The sequence below is a fragment of the Rhinolophus ferrumequinum genome, chromosome 9 (assembly GCF_004115265.2).
Source record: "Rhinolophus ferrumequinum isolate MPI-CBG mRhiFer1 chromosome 9, mRhiFer1_v1.p, whole genome shotgun sequence".
In the NCBI taxonomy this organism is placed as follows: domain Eukaryota; kingdom Metazoa; phylum Chordata; class Mammalia; order Chiroptera; family Rhinolophidae; genus Rhinolophus; species Rhinolophus ferrumequinum.
Genome location: NC_046292.1, coordinates 78,560,249 through 78,578,868, shown reverse-complemented (window position 1 = coordinate 78,578,868; position 18,620 = coordinate 78,560,249). Strand labels below are relative to the sequence as shown.

The 18,620-nt window shown below is 42.1% G+C and overlaps 1 protein-coding gene across 2 annotated transcripts; it reads left to right on the top strand.

Moving 5' to 3' along the window:
• The first annotated feature begins 769 nt into the window (after positions 1-769).
• MYLIP (myosin regulatory light chain interacting protein) lies at positions 770-18,038 on the top strand. 2 transcript variants are annotated; one of them, XM_033114991.1, is made up of 7 exons: positions 770-1,095; positions 2,193-2,383; positions 12,822-13,007; positions 14,187-14,384; positions 14,883-15,047; positions 15,868-16,288; positions 17,697-17,897. In XM_033114991.1, the coding sequence occupies exons 1-7, from the start codon at positions 1,009-1,011 to the stop codon at positions 17,784-17,786; spliced, it is 1,338 nt and encodes a 445-aa protein (XP_032970882.1). In that variant the 5' UTR covers positions 770-1,008; the 3' UTR covers positions 17,787-17,897. The 2 variants fall into 2 exon arrangements, with proteins under 2 accessions (XP_032970882.1, XP_032970883.1); XM_033114992.1 differs by lacking the exon at positions 14,883-15,047 and having other exon boundaries at positions 781-1,095; positions 17,697-18,038.
• Positions 18,039-18,620: the final 582 nt, after the last annotated feature.

The following is an 18,620-nucleotide window of genomic DNA, read 5'->3' as shown; positions in this document are numbered from 1 at the left end:
TCTGAGATGAGTCCCTTACCTTTAAGACGGGGAGAACATTTGGTTGCCTGAGAGAAGGGATCGGCAGCACAGCAGATGCTCAATTAATGTTTAATGAGTGAATGAGATAAGACATGCGATAGGATGGGCAACCTGAGAGAGGGCCTTAGTACCTTATAAGGTGTTTTGATTCAACAGAACAGGTAACTAGAAGCCTCTGGAGAGGATTCATACAGAAGCACTAGATCAAGCTCCCTGACTTATTGGTCAACTGCCAAAACTTTTATACTCAGATGCGAGTTTTCCGTGACTAGGTCTGAAATGAGGAACAACCATTCGGCCTTTGGACAACCCACGGTAGCAAACCCCAGGAAAAAATAGTTGTCCTCAGGATTTTGGGTTGCTCCCTTTCCTTTTCGCTTTCACCTCCCGAAATACATTTCGGAGTGAGCCAGGGCGTTTCATCACTGTAAATTCAAGCCCGACAGAGAGGCGACTCTGCTTCAGAGCCCGTGGCGGTCGCTCGCTCGGAGTAGCGTCGCCCAGCGGGCAGAGGCAGCGGGTGTGTTCCCGGCCTCCCTCCTCCCGCAGTACTCGGCGCCCGCAAGCTGCCACCTCCCCAGGCAGCCCCGGAAAGCAGACGGCGCTGGGAGGTGGGGCCGCGGCCGATCCCGCGCCTCTATTAGCCGGCGGGGCAGCGGAGGCGGGGCAGAACCGCTGTGATTGGCGGGGACCCCAGCCGGAGGGGGCGGAGCCACTATATCAGAGGAGTCTCTGTCGCGGCGCAGGCAGTCTGGCTGCTGGAGTGCGGCGCCGCGGTGGAGACTCTGAGAGCCGGTGGGCTAGCGGGCTGGCAAGGGGGTGGCAGGAGGGCGCGGCGGCCGCGGGGCGCAGGACAAGGGTCTGCAAGGCGGCAGCGTCCCGAGGACCAGCCTTACTGAGACCCGGGCTGGGTCTGATTGGTGGGGAGGCGGCAGCCCCGCTCACACCAAAGAGGAGGCGGCTGTGGCGGCAGCCGCGGCCCCAGCCATGCTGTGCTATGTGACGAGGCCGGACGCGGTGCTGATGGAGGTGGAAGTGGAGGCGAAAGCCAACGGCGAGGACTGCCTCAACCAGGTGAGGACGAGGGGTCAGGCGGGGACCCTAGGCCGAGGGGCCTCGCGGCGGCGCAGTGCACCTGGGACGCACCGCTTGCCAGGGGCCGGGCGGCGCTGCGGTGGGGGCGGAGGTGGGGTGGGGGGGTGGGGTCGCGTCCCAGGCGCCCGGCCCGCGCCCCCTACTCCACCGGCTTGGGGCACATGGCCTCCCAGCCGGGAGCGCGTGGGAAACCGCAGAGTACGCGCGCGGTGGCCGGCCACCCTGTCCCCCGATCCCCCCGCCCCAGCTCGGCACTTTCCCGGAAGAAGGCGGACCAGAACATCTGCCGCAGGTGTGTGCATGAAGCCGCCGGTCGGGTCCCCGCGGGGCCTGCCAGCGACACCTGCGTCCCGGGATGAGGTGGCTGGAAGCGGTCACAGGTCTCTCAGGTTGTTTGGCAGACAAGCCGGGCCCGTGTCTCTTGCTGCTGCTCAAATGGACCATTCACCTGCATCTTCGGGTTTGCGAGGACGAGAGTACCGTTTTGGCATCTACTCCTCGCTTGTCTTTAAGCACGCGTTTCTTTAAGAGCGAAGAACGGTTCCAAACTGCATATTGGTAGGGCAGACAGCAGATTTGATCTCAAGTGAAACGCTGTGCTCTCAAACCCCCTAGACCTGAGATGTTTGGAAAACCCTTTCAAAGCTTAGCTGACACTTGTGGCGTGTTTCCTCAATGTGTTTGTTTTTTGGTAGTGCAGATGGTTAAAATTGTCCAGATACTAAGCTGCCAAATCAACTGTGTCGTTTGTGTTGACGGAGGGAATTTTGGTGATTAGAATAAGGAGGAAAATTCCCTGAGATTGCCCTCCTCAGCCTTTCTGGAAGGCTGCTTTTGAGGACTCCTTTTTCTCTACTGCCATTGGCCGTGTCCTGAGTATTAAAGGACATTTCTATGCTTCACCTAGTAGTTTAGCATCACTAGATCTTTGTTCTTCCAGTTTACAACAGAAATTGTAACACTGTTGTTGAACTTTGTAAAGAGTAGGCAGAAATCTTAGAGCCAGTGGAGTCCTTGGGTTTACTTTGACCACATGGACCATTTGCTCATCCATGCTGCATTCATTTTTGTTTCAGGTGTGCAGGCGATTGGGAATTATAGAAGTTGATTATTTTGGACTGCAGTTTACGGGTAGCAAAGGTGAAAGTTTATGGCTAAATCTGAGAAACCGGATCTCCCAGCAGATGGATGGGCTAGCCCCTTACCGGCTTAAACTGAGAGTCAAGTTCTTCGTGGAGCCTCATCTCATCTTACAGGAGCAGACTAGGTAAAGTGATGCTTAAATAAACCAATGTCAAATAGGCCTTTGGTTCCATTTAGAAAGGGTCATTGCACCTTCCCAGAGATGTTTAGGCAAAACAAAGGCAAATTTGTTTTGATACAGAAGAGTGAGTTGGTTCATCACTTCGAAGTTTTCCATGGCGCAGCCCTTATATCAAAGTGAACAGGGACCTATATAGTTGACATGGGGTACATTTTCCAACTCTTCTTGTGGTTTTTCTTGTCTTTATAGACAATGGGAGAGCAGGGTTGAATTCTTACAAACACAATGGCAGATGCGGGGCTGGGTGGGGGGGCAGTGGGAGGAGAGGAAGAAAGGAAGGAAAGAAGGAAGGAAGGAAGGAAGGAAAAGACCCACTGACTTCCTGATAGCAGCAGCTAATGCCCCAGAGTAACCCCTGCCTCTCAGCAGTGTTACTATAGGTCACTATAGACTGTTCTAACAGAAAGCAGGAAACCCTTCTTAAACTTGGTCAACTTCTTCAGGCTAGTGTCAGATTACAATGTGTAGCAAAGAGCTCTGTCCGACTTAATGCAGAATTTTAAAAGTTTTTAAGTTTCTGGAAAACTTAGAGAACTCTTTTAAGAACAGTATAACCAAACTCCATCCCACAGATATGTTATATATTATTGTTGCATTTAGATTGTTAAATTTATCGCTTTAGAACACCACCAGTAGTGGTAGAAAACCAGAGAAGGTGTTTTTCTCTTGCAAACCGAAAACATTTTCTTCTCTGGGCTGACTGGAATACTTTTCTAAAGGATGAGAAAACTAGGAAAGCAGTGTTGAACATTTATTGCTGAAATGCAAGAGACCTAAATCTTACAGTGGCATGTTAAAAAAAAAAATTAAGAAAAACAACTAATTCTAAATACAGCAAACTTTAGCTCTAAATTCTAATGTTTTCCATAATTGTTTGGCTTGGAAATTTTCTTGTACATAAAAATGTGAATGTGAAAATTTGAGTAATGATGAGTAAACAATACCTTTAAGAGTTTTAACATGACATTTTTTGTTTGTTTACCTAAAGACTGATAGAAACATATTTTGAAATACTGTTTATTTGAATTTGAAATCTCTGCTTTGTCTCATTATAGAGCTTTAAAGAGTGAGGGAAATGTTCAGTTTTGTTTCTGAAGGAACTGGTATATTAAATTCTTAGTGCTCTTGAAAATGTCTTGCAAAATATTCAAGTGATTACATGTTTAACGATGTTTTAGCTGTGTATTAATCAGAATGGGTTGAGGGTTTTCTTTTTTTTATTGAAAGCTGATTTGTGAAAGGTTCCACTTTGCATTTCTGTGTGATAACTGGCAGTCAAGTAAGAATATAATATATATATATATCACAATATATTGGAATTTTCATTGTGTACTTTTATAATGATTTTCAGTCATTTCAGGGCCTCCAGATGCAAATCTATTTTGATGACACAAATATATTTTTTAAATCTGTAGAAGCTTCGAAGAGCAAATACATCTTTTAAACAATGGCTACAGTTATAATTATATAATACATTTGTATAATGAATGCTTACAGACTTTAAAATTTACTACTAGACGGTCTTGTACTTTCTTGTAATTGAGTTAATAACTATTATCAAATCCATTTTATTCATGCAAGAAATAGAGACATTCTATGAATTAGAATTGGAATCAAATTTCCTACTTTATTGACTCAATTGGCTTTGACTCTTGAGATTCATACCTAATAGCGCTCAAAGAATACACATATCTAGTTAGACTAGGTAATTTTAATTGATTTTAGATCCTTTTGAAATCTTATTGAAAAATTAGTGTGATCTAAGCTTTTGACTTGCTTTTAAAATGTTGGAGCATTTTACTTGTTTTTTGTACCGTTGTCTGAAATACAGAATTCTAAGAAAATGTCACCTAAAATTTATATAGCATTGTGCCTTAATAACTACATAAAGTGATTTGTCATTAGCATTTGTACCTTTTCATTAGGATCGGAAGTTGTATTGGGTCCAGTTTAGTTATGGCTTGCATTGTTTGTATGTGCATGATACTATAGAACAAAAATAGTTATTTCCCCCAATATGAATGTTAGCAAGATAAAGCTGGTTGATAAACCTTTTGATGTTTAATTATTCATTATAAAATATTTACATAAAGTGACATGAAAATAAAATAGATCTGTTTAGGTAGTGAGTAAACTCAGCTTTACCAGTGCAATTATGAGAGGTGATTGTTTACCGTCTCTAAGTCAAGTCATAAGGGTACATTTAGTGTACGAAAAGTGTCTGGACAGTTTATTAAATGGCATGAAATATGCTGGTTGAGTTGTCCTTTGTGGGCAATTAAGTAGCCTCCTCACAGTAGAGCTGGCCTAACGGGGCCAGTTAACACACTCGTTTGCATTGGATTAGGGAGGCTGCTGTGAGAATGAACAGCCTGGAGGCCTGTTTGTTAGAGTACTGGGGTCAAGGGTCTGCATCCTAGGTCCGCCTCTGCCACCAACTACCAGTGTATGCGGACTTCCCAGACTGAGCCAGCTCTTTCTTCATCTCAATTGAAAGTCCAGGACCAGATTGTCTCTGGAATCTCTTCTAGCAATAGATTTTTTTTTTCTTTGCATCTGTTTCCTCTCTATATGATTTTCCTCAATGTTTTCCTAAATGCATTTCCCTGAAGACAGAAGAAACATATCAAGTGTCTGCTTAGATTGGTAGGTAGAATTAATCTGGTTTCTGATTTGGCCTCATTTTAAATTTGGTTCTTTACCCAGATTATTATGTTTGCTCTTGAATGGAGGTCTGGAAAGTAACCGAAGAGTCTTGTTTAGACTCAGCTGGCACACTTCAGAGATGGAGACAGCAGGTATTTTCAGCAGATGTTTGCCATGCTGTGGATTAAAACTAAAAGTGAAACTAATGTATTCTGGACGTTGATCTCAAATAGTAATCTTTGGAATTCTTGCCTTTCAAAGGCTCTCGGTTATTCACAGCAATTCAGACCAGATTTTGGTCAACATTTTCAAAACCGGTTTAGAGAATTATAAGCCTCATCTTCAGAGGTGGTAATTATACCATCCACTGCCAATAAAATCTTTCTGCTTCTCCTGACTTTGCCGCATTTTAGCAGAGCTCTGGTCTTTGCTGGGGGCATTCCTGCTTAGGTGAAGACTCACCAACACCAGAATTCTCTTTCCCAGGAAACACCAGTACAAGGGGTCAGTGAGTCCTGAGCTAAATATTCATGGAAATGCTGTAATCCTGAGCGTTGGATCTCACCAAGGTTTGAACGATGTGATGAGCAGTGATGAGTTTCACCCTGTTGTCCTTCAGACCTCAGCTCAGTCGCCATGCCTCAGAAAAGCCATCTCTGGGCTTGCTCAGGAGACCAAACAATCCCGAGACATTGTGTAGCTTCCTTTCATAGCATATAATGAGCGTGTAACACTGCCTTTATGGATGTGACAATTTGTTCATTGTCAGCCACCCTAATAATCTATCAATTCCATGAAACAGGGAGCTGATCCACATTGTATCTCCAGAGTCTTGCAAGTGCCTGGTGCATAAATAGTCATTGAATCAATGAGTTAAGTACTTGGAAATAAATAAGAAACAGGTAACTGATACTAATGATACTCATTTTTTTTACAGATATTGAAATGTTTGCCGTTTGCTTCTATAAAATGAAAAGTTTGAGACTAAAAGAAATCTCACCATTAAAAAATGTTTTGTAGTGATTATTCTGTTAAGAATTTTCTCAGTGCTTAGCATTCTTTTGCTCCATCCCTAGCCCCGTCCACCCTACCCCAGGCCATTTCTTTATTGCCTTATTTAGGTTTTTTTCATATGTCCAAACACAAAACAGGCTCCTGGCAAATAAAAAGGATAAAAACAGCCTCCTACATTATTGCCACATAAAATATTAATTAAATTTCTGAATTCTAATTTATCTGTTAAGTTTTTCTTTTTGCTTAGCATCTAGGATGTTTGTGTTATTATATGTTTATTTTAGCCATGGGTCTCCCATCTGGGCACCTTCAGTCTCTTTTCAAATTTGTGATACTTATATAGAGGGTGCCAAAAAAATGTATACACATTTTAAGAAAGGAAAAAACTGTATTAAAATTATGCTGATGGTAACCACTGTGAGCACCTCTTGTAATTGCAGAAGTCAAACGTGACTTGCATTCATCTTCTCTTATCGGTATATATTGAGTATTACAATTTTAATACAGTTTTTTACTTTCTTATTAATGTGTATACATTTTTTTGGCACCCTCTGTATATTTGCATGAAATCTCCAGAGAACATTGAGGAATTGATTTTTATGTTATAAAAATGAACTTCCAATCTTGACCATATAATTTTTTAATAAATTTAAATATTTACATGGCACTTAGGGTCAGACTCAGGGTGACCAGTGGTGCACAGCTCCAGGGGCACTGGATATATTTATTCTTTAGTCGTGTCCCCCTGCAGCCTGATCACAAACTTCTCCTGGAGCTAGTAGCACTTCCCATTAATCTGGATTGTTGAGGAAGAGATTGTAGTTAACACTTTTAAATTACAAGTTTGCCTGGGTTGTTGTTTGCCTAGGACAGGTCTCTATTTTGAGTACTCGTATTTTTTAGAAGTGCAAATTTTATGCTTCCAAGTAATAGTATTTTTCTGGTGTGAATTGTAATAACTTTTGAAGTGGGGACTGTCCCCCCACCACTACCACCTCCAGTTCCTTTAACTGCTTTGGAGCCTGAGGAGGAGCACATTTATCAATGATTCCCATTTTGCATTTGGGGCTTTGAGAAGGATTTCCTTAAGCCTGACTGGAGACCTGGCTTGGTAATTTGGCTGTGACAGGCCTTCCATAAAGTGTAGATTTGATGGTTCATATTAGGTATAGCTTATTCATTTGAATTGTGAACCTAGATCTTAAGAGATTTTCACTAGTATTATTTTGTCAACCTCTTATAAAAATTTTCAAATGTACAGATAAGTTGAGGCTTTTTACAGTGAACACCTAATACCCCCACCTAGATTCTACTATTAACAGTTAACTATGTTTATTCATTTCCTGATCCCTCTACTCATCTCTTAATGTTTTTGATGCTTTTCAAAACAAGTTGTGTGTAAGTACACTTCCCCCTAAATACTTCACTATATATATCATTAATTAGAACTCGATATTTGCCTATAGTTCTTTTCTTTTGAAATAAAATTTACATATGATGAAAGACATAAATTCTAATTATACCATTTAATGGGTTTTGACAAATGGATGTGACTGTTTAAACAAAACCCTTATCAAGATTTAGAATATTACCACCACTCCAGAAAATTCCTCAGGCTCTTCTGCAGTCAGTCCCCACTCTGCTTCTCCACCCCCACACACCCTACTGTACTACCAGAGTTGTATGTTTTTCTAGCATAGATTAGTTCTGCCTGTTCTGCTTCTCGTAGATAGAATCGTGAAGTGCAAACACTTGTGTGTGTCTGCCTTTTTTTGTTCATCATAAAATTTTTGAGGTCCATCAGACCGTATACGAGTATATCTGGCTTATTCCTGTTTATTGCTGGATAGTATCCACTGTATGAATGTACTACTGCTTGTTTATCCATACTCCTGGTGGTGGACACCTGTTTTCCCGTTATTACGAATAAAGCTGCTGTGAACATTCATGTACAAGTTTTTGGTAGATACGTGTTTTCATTGCTCTTAAATAAATAGCTAAGACTGGAATAGCTGGGTCATAGAGGAGGTAATCGCTTAGTTTTATGAGTAACTGCCAGACCTTTTCCCCAAACACATGTACCATCATGTACACCCACCAAGAATGGATGAGAGTCCAGCTTCTCCACATCCCTGCCAGCCTTCTGGTGGGTGTGTAGTGGTAGCGCACTGCGGTTTTAATTTGTATGTCTCTACTGACTATTAATGGTAAATATTCTTTCATGTGCTTTTTGGCTGTTTGTGTATCTTCTTTTGTGAAGTACCGATTCAAGTCATCTACCCACTTTTATTCAGTTGTTGCTTTTATTTTTGAGCTGTACAAATTCTTTACAAATACCAGTTTAGGTATATGTTTTGTAAATACTGTATTTTCTCCTGTGGCTTACCTGTTTTCTTGATGCTTTTTGATAAGTAGTTTTTAATTTTGGTAAAGTATAATTGATCTTTTTTTTTTTTTAACAATTTTTGCTGACTGCATCCTGCGAAACCTTTGCTTACCCCGATATGATGAAGATACATTCTTGTGTTTTGTTTTAAAAGCATTATGGTTATAGCTTTTGTACGTTTAGGCCTATGATCCATCTTGAACTGATTTTTGTTTCCCTGGAATTTAAGATACAAAACAAAAAACTCTTACAGCAATTTTGTTTTGATTTGATAGTTTTTAAATATAACTTGGCAGTCAGAGTTTGGTTTAAAATAAACTGATGTGGTTAAGTGATTCATTGGACTGAGGCAGGCAAACGCGTGATCACGTGGGGGTCTAAGTAGGGGAGGGACAAACCAGCCATTACTAACTGATGGCCAGGTTCAGTCGGGTCTTCTGGGGGGAGGAATACAGTCAATATTGGTACTGGAACATTTTTAAAAATAGTTACTTAGCCATTTTAAAGATGTTTTAAGTTGCTTAAATTTTGAGTTTAATAGTACATATGGATATAGTTATCTTACATTTGTGTCAAAAAAGTTCTTTAAAATGCTGTAGCTGGGAAGATACCTGGAGGGCAGTAATTGAGAGTAACCATCAATGATGAGCAGAGACAACTCCCAATTGGTTTGCAGAAAGTTCTGCTTTGATTATTATATAATTTCTTTATGAGGCAAGCCAGAGTGTAGAGGAGAGTTCTCTGATTACAATTCTTAAAAGGTAAATGACTTAATTCCTTAAAGCTATGGAACGGAATTAAGTTTTAGAATAGAGGAACAAAAATATATTAAGAATACGTGACTCTTTTTAAAATTACAATTTGGCATATCCTTATATTCCTTCCATTTTAAAAAAATCTTCCATAATGCTACAGTAAGTGTGAATTCATTTGTACCCATGAAGCAAAGGTATGAGTTAGCAGAATGTTTCTTTTGGGGTTCCAAAATGTGATCCCTATACTGAAAATATCCATTTTATTAGTATAATAACTGGGTAAAACTTGAAGAATCATGAATTTCAGGGGTAACCAGGGGAATGTGTAGAAAATGCACTTCGAGCATATGTCTGTAGGACATATCCACAGACATTTGCTGAAGACAAAGAAAATAGTTTATTTCCCCCCAAAGGCTTTCATTCTGTTTGTGATTCGCGCATGTAACCTAAATTAAATTAGGTATGTCAACTACTTTTGATCTTTAGTAAAAAAAAAAAAAGTCACCGCAGGCATGACTTCCTTGACCACATCTGCTTAGTTTTGATATTGGTAACCTTTCAGCCACTTTACAAGAAAAGGAGGGGGGGATCCATGAGCCAGACAGTGATAAGCCAGATGGCTCGAGAGAAAGTAATCAGAAAAGACTTGATTCAAAAACCATCCTCAACTATTGAGCCATCACTAGATTCCTTGTTGGAAATGTATGTCTGTGCTCTGCCATCCTCCCTCTTGGAGAGAGCACATTAAATAGTCTGCTGATGGCTGGTCACAGCTGGTGACCTTTGCTGTCACTGCTCCATTGTGCTGTTCTTCTGGAGAGCATAAGCTGGTCCCCCAAAAGCCAGTTTGTGTCCGGAGTTATTTTGACAGGATGTGTTCACCCTGGGTAGGGCTTGGCACAGAGGCAACACACGGCAAATATTTATTGACTTGAAATGAAAAGATTGCTCTGTAGCCATGAAACTGAAAAATGCAGGAAGGGCCCTTATCAGAAAGTTTATGTCACCAGTAACGAGGAAGTTTCTTCTGCTCACAGGGTATTGACTGCAGTCCAGCCTAGAATGTGGAATATGTCGAAAAAGCCAGTTGTCCCCCATCCCCTTTTTTTTCCAACTCTGACCTACATGCCAGGAAAGGATCACCCTGGATCAGCGTGATTCTCGGGCCGCTGACCACCTGTTAGTATTTTGTTACTGCTGCTATTTGCCTTTGGTTTTGGCAGCTGTCTCACCAGAAGTAGGCATGAATAGTCTGGAAAAAGAAATTGGATTGATTTTGAAACTCTTTTTCAAGCTATATTTAACTCTTTAATAAAGCAGAAACTAGTCTCTAACTTAATACTTGGGAAATCACTTAAAAGACACTTTCACATAAGCGGTGATTAAATTGAGAAGACTTAGTTTGTGGTGATACTCTGACAATCCTTCAGCATGTAATTTCTTCTTTAATGTCAGCATACATTCAGAGTTTCATTTTCTACTCACATGCCCCCTGATGAACACAGAGACAGAGGTCTGTTAACTGGGGGGACGTTGATTGAAGGGTCATCTAAGAAGCAGTCTGAGGGCTGAAGCAGTGGTGCGACACCGAGCTCAATGGGAATACGGGGCTTCTGGCCTCAGACAGCTAGTTTACAGCAAGTTGTTTTCGTGATTATTTCTTTGCCCCAGTAGGGACCCCCTTCTCGGTTTAGTAGTATGTCAGAAATACTTTAAAGACTAGCAGATGTTTGGGCTAATAAAAACCATTCTTCTTTTATTGCTGTTGTGCATGCTTACTGTGATTTCTTCATGGGGGCTTTGAATAATAATAATTAAAAAAAACTGCAGTATTTGGCAGAGTTTGATAATTTTAAACATTTCTTTATCATTATAGAAGGCATGAAACATTAAATTTAAACAGTTCTTAGAGGAAGATTAATGGCTGTTGTCAGTCTGACATTTTGAGATGCTCCATTAGAGCCCCTCCTTGGATTTCTAGCCTCACTTTCTTCTTTCCTTTCTTACGTTGCTCGTGTTGTCCTCTCTACCTGGAATGTTACACACAGGCTGGTCTGTGAATAAAAGCAGTGTTGAGGACTGGCATTGGGTGTCCAGCTGACGTGGGGAGCTGAACTTACCAGCTCTGTTCAGAGCAGCGTTCAGAGCTTCACCACTGGCCGTAATTCATTTGTTAATGGAAGGAATATTATGGCATTTAAGCATGTTTGATAACAAGTCATCAAAGTAAGGTTATACCTATACATTTGCCAGAGACAAATTCTGTAACCGAGGCCGATCTATGGCCGTTCAGATGCTGTCTTGAGAACCTTGGACAATACGTATTGGTAAGCGACAATGTGTCCCAGGAATGTGTGAGTATGACACACCTTGTAGTAAATGTAGAATATATAGTCAATGTAGAATATTGTATACAGTTAGGACAGGTCAAATAGAATGAAACTAAGGTGGACATGAATATAAACTAATTGCAGACACTGTGCAGTTTTACTTAAATTTATGGAGTTCTCTGATAGTAGAGACACTTAAGTTAGAAGTCAAATACCATAACAGAGAAATAAATAGTTTGCATGTGATATAGATGGAATGGTCGCTAAATGAGGGGCAGAAAGAACAGCCTTCAGGACTGAGGGAGCAGCAAGACCAGCCACAGGGGCATGAGTGTGCTTGGTTTTTCCAGGAAGAGGAATTGTTCCTACCCTGGGGCATAGTGGCTAGCGGGACTGACAGGAGATGTGCCTAGAACGTTGGGGCCAGCGCGTGGAGAAGCCTGGGTTCATACTGACAGCGTGCTTTCTTGGGAACAGTGGGATCCCTTGAAGGATTTTGGGCAGAGAAACGGCAAGTGCATAGCAGAAGCAAGCAACTTGGAAAGTGGATCAACACAGTCGGGAAGGATCAGCTTAGAGGATACTGTCAGGTCTCTGACCGTTTAGAGATGCAAGTAGGGCAACGGAGGTAAAAGTAGGAAGAGTTTTCAGAGATAGAAAGTAGGTGGAAATAAGATGGAGTCAAAAGTGAGTCTGTGGGAAAAATAACAAACGAGACTGATTTTTACTGGGAGAAAAAGTGGGTTAGGGAAGGAAGACAGTGAGTTTGGTTTTGAGTGAATTAAAATCGAGATACTAAAAACATCTTAAACGAAGTCGATAGGCATTGCGACATTTGAATATCATTCCTAGGAGAGAAGTTGGGGCCAAGACTAGAGATTTGGGGGTCATTTGAATAAAGATAAGGATCTCAAGATAGCAATTCCATGTCAAGATAAAGTTTTCTGATTAAGGTCATTTCTTTTAAAAATTATAACGCAGAAACTTGTGTATAAGTATTTCTTATTTCATAACTTGAATGTTACTGAATTTGTCTTAGATTTGTTTTGTTTGGGTTACACTTTTCATTCCAGAGAAACGTAGTCTTTAGACTTATTTTACCTTTATATTCATGATAGAAAAGGTTCTATAATGTAAGCATTTTCCGGGTGGCTTTTAAACTTGCTCTGTTTTGCTAACTTCAAAGGGATTGTGAAAATACTAAGCAGGTGGAATTCCCAGCATAACCTCATTCCTGCATTGCTTTGCAGGCATATCTTTTTCTTGCATATCAAGGAGGCCCTCCTGGCTGGCCACCTCCAGTGTTCCCCAGAGCAGGCAGTGGAACTCAGCGCCCTCCTGGCCCAGACCAAGTTTGGAGACTACAATCAGAACACTGCCAAGTACAGCTACGAGGAGCTGTGTGCAAAGGAGCTCTCCAGTGCCGCCTTCAACAGGTGTTTATACCTATCAACCTAGCAAATTTGTAAGAATTTCCAGAAGAAAATGAATCTGTGGTATACAGAGATCATTTGTGAGCTTAAGTCGAGGCCATTACCCCATTCAACCAGTTATTTTCGAAAGATTCTTAGCCTTTGAGAAACTTATAAATACAACACATAATCCATACAAATAAATGCCCTTACATGAAATGCTATATAATCGGAATTTTTAAAATCTCTGACCTTTTAAGAATGCAGATCTCCTAACATATAAAGTCTATCATGCATATTGGAATTTTTTTCATCCCATCAAGGATTAAACCAAGAGACCTAACATAGGTGTCTTAATTGTGCATTCATCGGCAACAGGTAACGCTGAAACTTAGTGGCTTAAAACAACAAACGTTATCTCCCAGTCCTGTGGGTCAGGAATCTGGTCCTGGCCACTGGCTTCTCAGGCTCAGGATCCCTCACGAGGCTGCTGTCAAGCTGTTGGTTGAACTCCGTCTCAACTGAAGGTTCAACTGAGGGAGGGACCCGCTTCCAGGCTGACTCATGTGGCTTGTTGGCAGGCCCTGTTCCCTCACCACATGGGCCTCTTCGTGGAGCTGTCTCATTACGTGGTAGCTGGCTTCGCCCAGGACAAGCCATCCACGTCAGAGCAAGAGAGAGCACCGAGATGGAAGTCAAAGTCTTTTTCTGACTTAATTTCAGAAGTGAGTGACATCCCATCACTCCTGCCATATTCTGTTCATTAGAAGCAAGTTATTCGTCCAGCCCACACTCCAGTGAAGGACGTTACCAAGGGTGAGAGCACCAGGCGGTGGGATCCGGACGGACTATATTAGAGGCCGGCCACCGCAGTAGATAAAATAAATCCTGCATTTTTTCATAGAAATTACTTAACGTGTATTTTTACAGATGTCCCCGTAATTCTTCCGAATCACCCTCTTCCAATATCTCCAATAGTTTTTACTACTGAATATTTAATAAGTTCTTGAATGGCGTCTTAGAAGTATTTTACAGTAAATTTGCTAAATAAATGAAACATCAATTCATATATAGGTTTAAGTTCTTATAATTCATAAATGGCAATGTCAGTGTAATTCACTAGTGAAAATGATACCAATGATCTCTGCAGGCTGCACGAGTTAATCTCTCTATGTACCTCTCTGTCTTTTTGGTGTCCTGCAGCATTGTTGCAAAACATAAGGACTTGGAGGGGACCAGCCAGGCTTCGGCTGAATACCAAGTTTTGCAGATTGTGTCGGCAATGGAAAACTATGGCATAGAATGGCATTCTGTGAGGGACAGCGAAGGGCAGAAACTCCTTATTGGGGTTGGACCCGAAGGAATCTCAATTTGTAAAGACGACTTTAGCCCAATTAATAGGTAACCCAAGTCTTAAATTTTTTCAGCCCTAAATATATGTATACTTTTGTAGCCCTGATCATGAAAATAGAAAATGGAGCGTGATTTACTATACAGTCATCCTTTAGGAAGAAAATTATTTCATTTTAGTACGTATGTTCCTTTTATTTAGGCTTTGATAACCATCTAATTATTTTTTAAAATATTAACTCAAGTATATTGATGTGGCAGACTTAATATTTTTCAAATAAGTTGTTCACTGCTATAAAATCTCATTTTCACACACACACACACACACACACACACACACAACTTGCTCCAACAGTTCTCTCCACTGACTCACTCACAACTGCTTTCCAATATGCCTTCATCCCTGGGGAGCACAACGTTTAAATGCTAGCCCCAGACTGAGTGTGGGATTTTCCTGCTGGGGCATGAGCACATGAGAATCCTGCAAAGGCACACGCAGAGCGACACATCTGTCCTGGACTTGCTCACTTTTCTCTTCCCATCTTTCAGGATAGCTTACCCCGTAGTGCAGATGGCCACACAGTCAGGAAAGAATGTGTACTTGACCGTCACCAAGGAGTCTGGGAACAGCATCGTGCTCTTGTTTAAGATGATCAGCACCAGGGCAGCCAGCGGGCTCTACCGAGCCATCACGGAGACGCATGCTTTCTACAGGCACGTACTGCTCTTTACCCCGTAACCTTAGCCTCTGTCCACAGCTCTGAGGTTTGCAGGGGACAGTAGCATTGGCTCAGTGAATCCTGGACAGAATTTAAGAAATCGGCTGCTTTCGAACATTTCATTTCTGCCGTGGCAGTGGCGTCCTTCCCAACATCGTCCTTCTCTCCCACCAGAAAGTGTACGTGTATGAGCCGCACAGACATCTCCCCCCGCTTAGCACTTCCCCACCTCCTCGTAGCACCTCTTCTCCCCAAGACAACTCGGGGTGGTTCCCACCTTTCCTTTCTGGATGAGCTGCTATCCTGAATCCTCACTGCATTGTAAGGATGGCTTAATAACAGTTTTGATACTCAGAGGGTTCTTTAAAGAAGAGTTGTGGTTTCACTCAAATATTGGGAATATTAAAGCTAAGAAATTTAATTGGCAGGCAACCTGAACCTTTTTTAACATTAAAACAGACACCCAAATTGTGGAGCAGAATGGAAAATTTGTAGAAAATGTTTAAATGAATCCAAGACTTCAAAGGAAAATACCGTTTTTCTTGCCAAAAGTTGCTTTGGACTGTAGCACATGGCCCTGCAGGTTCAGGGGCACGTTCACTCCCCCCGACATTTAGGGTGGGTTTATCAGAGGTGGAATCACTTAAATCTTGCACACGTATAAAACAGGAAAAATTTGCTTTCAAGCCTGCAAACAAGAACATTAAACGTCTGTGGACATGAATATTCCTATTCACATGTGCGTTTGATGGTCTGAATTGTGACAGTGCCGGGCTTGTCGGTACTGAGGCTAGCTGTTCACTCTCTCCCTGCAGGTGTGACACCGTGACCAGTGCTGTCATGATGCAGTATAGCCGAGACTTGAAGGGCCACTTGGCGTCTCTGTTTCTGAATGAAAACATTAACCTTGGCAAGAAGTATGTCTTCGACATTAAGAGAACCTCGAAGGAGGTGTATGACCACGCCAGGAGGGCTCTGTACAATGCCGGCGTTGTGGACCTCGTCTCGAGAAGCGACCACAGCCCTTCCAACTCTCCCCTGAAGTCCTCCGAGAGCGGCCTGAATTGCAGTAGCTGTGAGGGCCTCAGCTGCCAGCAGACCAGGGTGCTCCAGGAGAAGCTGCGCAAGCTGAAGGAAGCCATGCTGTGCATGGTGTGCTGCGAGCTGGAGATCAACTCGGCCTTCTGTCCTTGCGGCCACACTGTGTGCTGCGAGGGCTGTGCCGCTCAGCTCCAGGTGAGGGGATGTCAGCTGGCCTGCTTCTCCCTGGCAGCCTCACTTACCCTGCAGATTACAGTGAGTGCGTGAGTACCTGCTCCGAGCCGGTGATGGCTCACTAATGTACAAACTGAGAGTGTCCACCTCCGCCTGGAAAGGGTCTTTGTGTTCCGTGACTTGGAAGGTATTGCCCTTTGGAAACATTTTGGATTAGCATACTATTTTCAACAATGTAATTACTCTAAACCATAGACTTTTCCAAGTGCTGGAAACAAGGCTCAGATTCATAAGGTAATGCCCCTAGTTCGTGCCCAAGCGGGGAAGTAGAATCCAGGCCTCCCGAGGACTGGTCCAGGGCTGCCTCTTCCATTTCGTTTTGCCTCCCATTTGCTGACACCTACGAGGATGGTCTTTACTATGATTTAAAATATTTGGGAAAGAATACTTAGAGTTTTGGGTTATAGTTAACTCTCAGTTATCCCTGAGTAGGCTGTTTATTCTGCGACTACTTGTGATTAACTTCCTTTCATTACTCTGTATGCCTCCAGGGGCCCATTGGATGGACTCTTTCTTAGCAAGTCAAACTAATTTTAATATTAATACACAAAAATAAAAACAACTCATATATAGTACTTTTTTCCTTTCTTGCACCTTACATTTCCTCTTACGATATTTTTTTTTCAATTCATTTTCATTTCCCAGAACTGTTGGCTAAATTTCACTATGGTTTTATGTAAAACTAGCTCTGAAGAACATCTAGTCCTTCAGAAAGTGCTAATTTCAGAGCTATTTTTAGGGCTATGTAACGAGCCGACAGGATGCCTCCGTCCTTCTGAAGAGTAGATCATGCTGCTATGGCAAGTTATTTCCCCAGAGCCATCAAGGGTTTGTGTTTTTCTGCCCACATAGTCTGACCCTCATGCCTTACGCTCCCTCCCCTTATGGCTGAGGAAGGGATGTGCTCGTTGAAAAGCCAGTAAGGGATGTGGAGCTGTGACCTGTGATTACAGAAGCAGAGCCACGCTCGCTGGCCGTGTGGCCTCGACCCAGTGACGCTGGCCTGAGTCAGTCAGCTGGACCTCCGCATCACTGCCTGGGGGGGGTGTCCCCCCACGTAGGGACCACAGCCTCATTGTGCAACAGGATGTCTTTGGGGATCAGTTTACCCATTGTGCCTCGTTAAAAGTTTGATGAAAAACCTAATTAACTTCCTTACCACTTACATACTTCCTAATACTCATTTTTAATTCTTTGTAAAGTGTAAACTTTCAAACCAGTTAGAAACCAAAGAGCTCTGTCAATTAAAAGCTAGAAATAATTATGACCACAACTAATTTAGAAAACGGAATTGATGGGAACCACGGGTGAACACTGAAGACACAGATCCACGAAGGTGTCCTCACGGTGTTGTTGGCTTCTCTTCCAGTTGTGTCCAGTCTGCCGGTCACGGGTGGAACACGTGCAGCACGTCTATCTCCCAACCCATACCAGCCTTCTCAATCTGACTGTCATCTGATCTGCCGTCGCGTACTGGACAGGTCGTTTCCATGAACCGCACTATTATAAACTATAAAATGATAGCTCGTGGAGAAAAATAAATACTCCAACACCCATCTGCCATGCAATGCTTAAAAAAGAAAAAGGAAGAATAAAAAGAATACGATACTTCTCACGACCGACATATGCCATCAACCCCTCCTGTGGTGGGGACCTGGAAGACCTCGGGACATAGATACATTCCTCAGACTTTTCATTCTTATTATGATCAAGTAAAATCTCCGATGTCAGTTAAGTGGCAACAGAGCCAAAAAGTGGGTACCTTTTAGGAAGTGATGTTGTACGTTTCCTTAGCGTATCCCAAGGTAAGTTCTACTTGTAGCCAATTTTGTAAGAATTGGTTTTAAGAATTTACTTGGATTTTGTTTGTTTGTTTGTTTTTTGGTATGGTCACAGAGCTCTGAACATTTTTAATAGGAAAGTTTTTCTTAAATAGTCATCATTTTAATGTCATTTCTGTTTTTATAACTTGTTCAAGTATGAGTGGAAGGCAAACATTTAAAATCAATTCTGTGACTTTTTAAAAAAAGTTGACCACAAAGTTGTCAGATTTATACCAGTCTGGCTAGTGGAAAACAGATAACTCAGTGTGGGTGGTCTCCTGTTCCTTTTCCCTCCCCCTCTCCTGCCCCCAAGCCTTTCAATTATAAAACGCTACCCATTTGGTTAAAAGATTTCTGCAGACTAGTCAGCACTCCTTGTGCCTCTTGAGTTGGTGGAATATTTTAAGATTGAAAAGGGAGCATCTTTTGTGGGGAAGGGATTGTTGCTCACTGAGATAAAGTCTCATGGT

Excerpts from the sequence above, each read along its gene's own strand:
- MYLIP (XM_033114991.1), top strand. The coding sequence starts at position 1,009 with ATGCTGTGCTATGTGACGAGGCCGGACGCGGTGCTGATGGAGGTGGAA. Across the intron at positions 1,096-2,192 it reads GCGAGGACTGCCTCAACCAG|GTGTGCAGGCGATTGGGAAT; the intron begins GTGAGGACGAGG and ends TTTTTGTTTCAG. Across the intron at positions 15,048-15,867 it reads GAGACGCATGCTTTCTACAG|GTGTGACACCGTGACCAGTG; the intron begins GCACGTACTGCT and ends CTCTCCCTGCAG.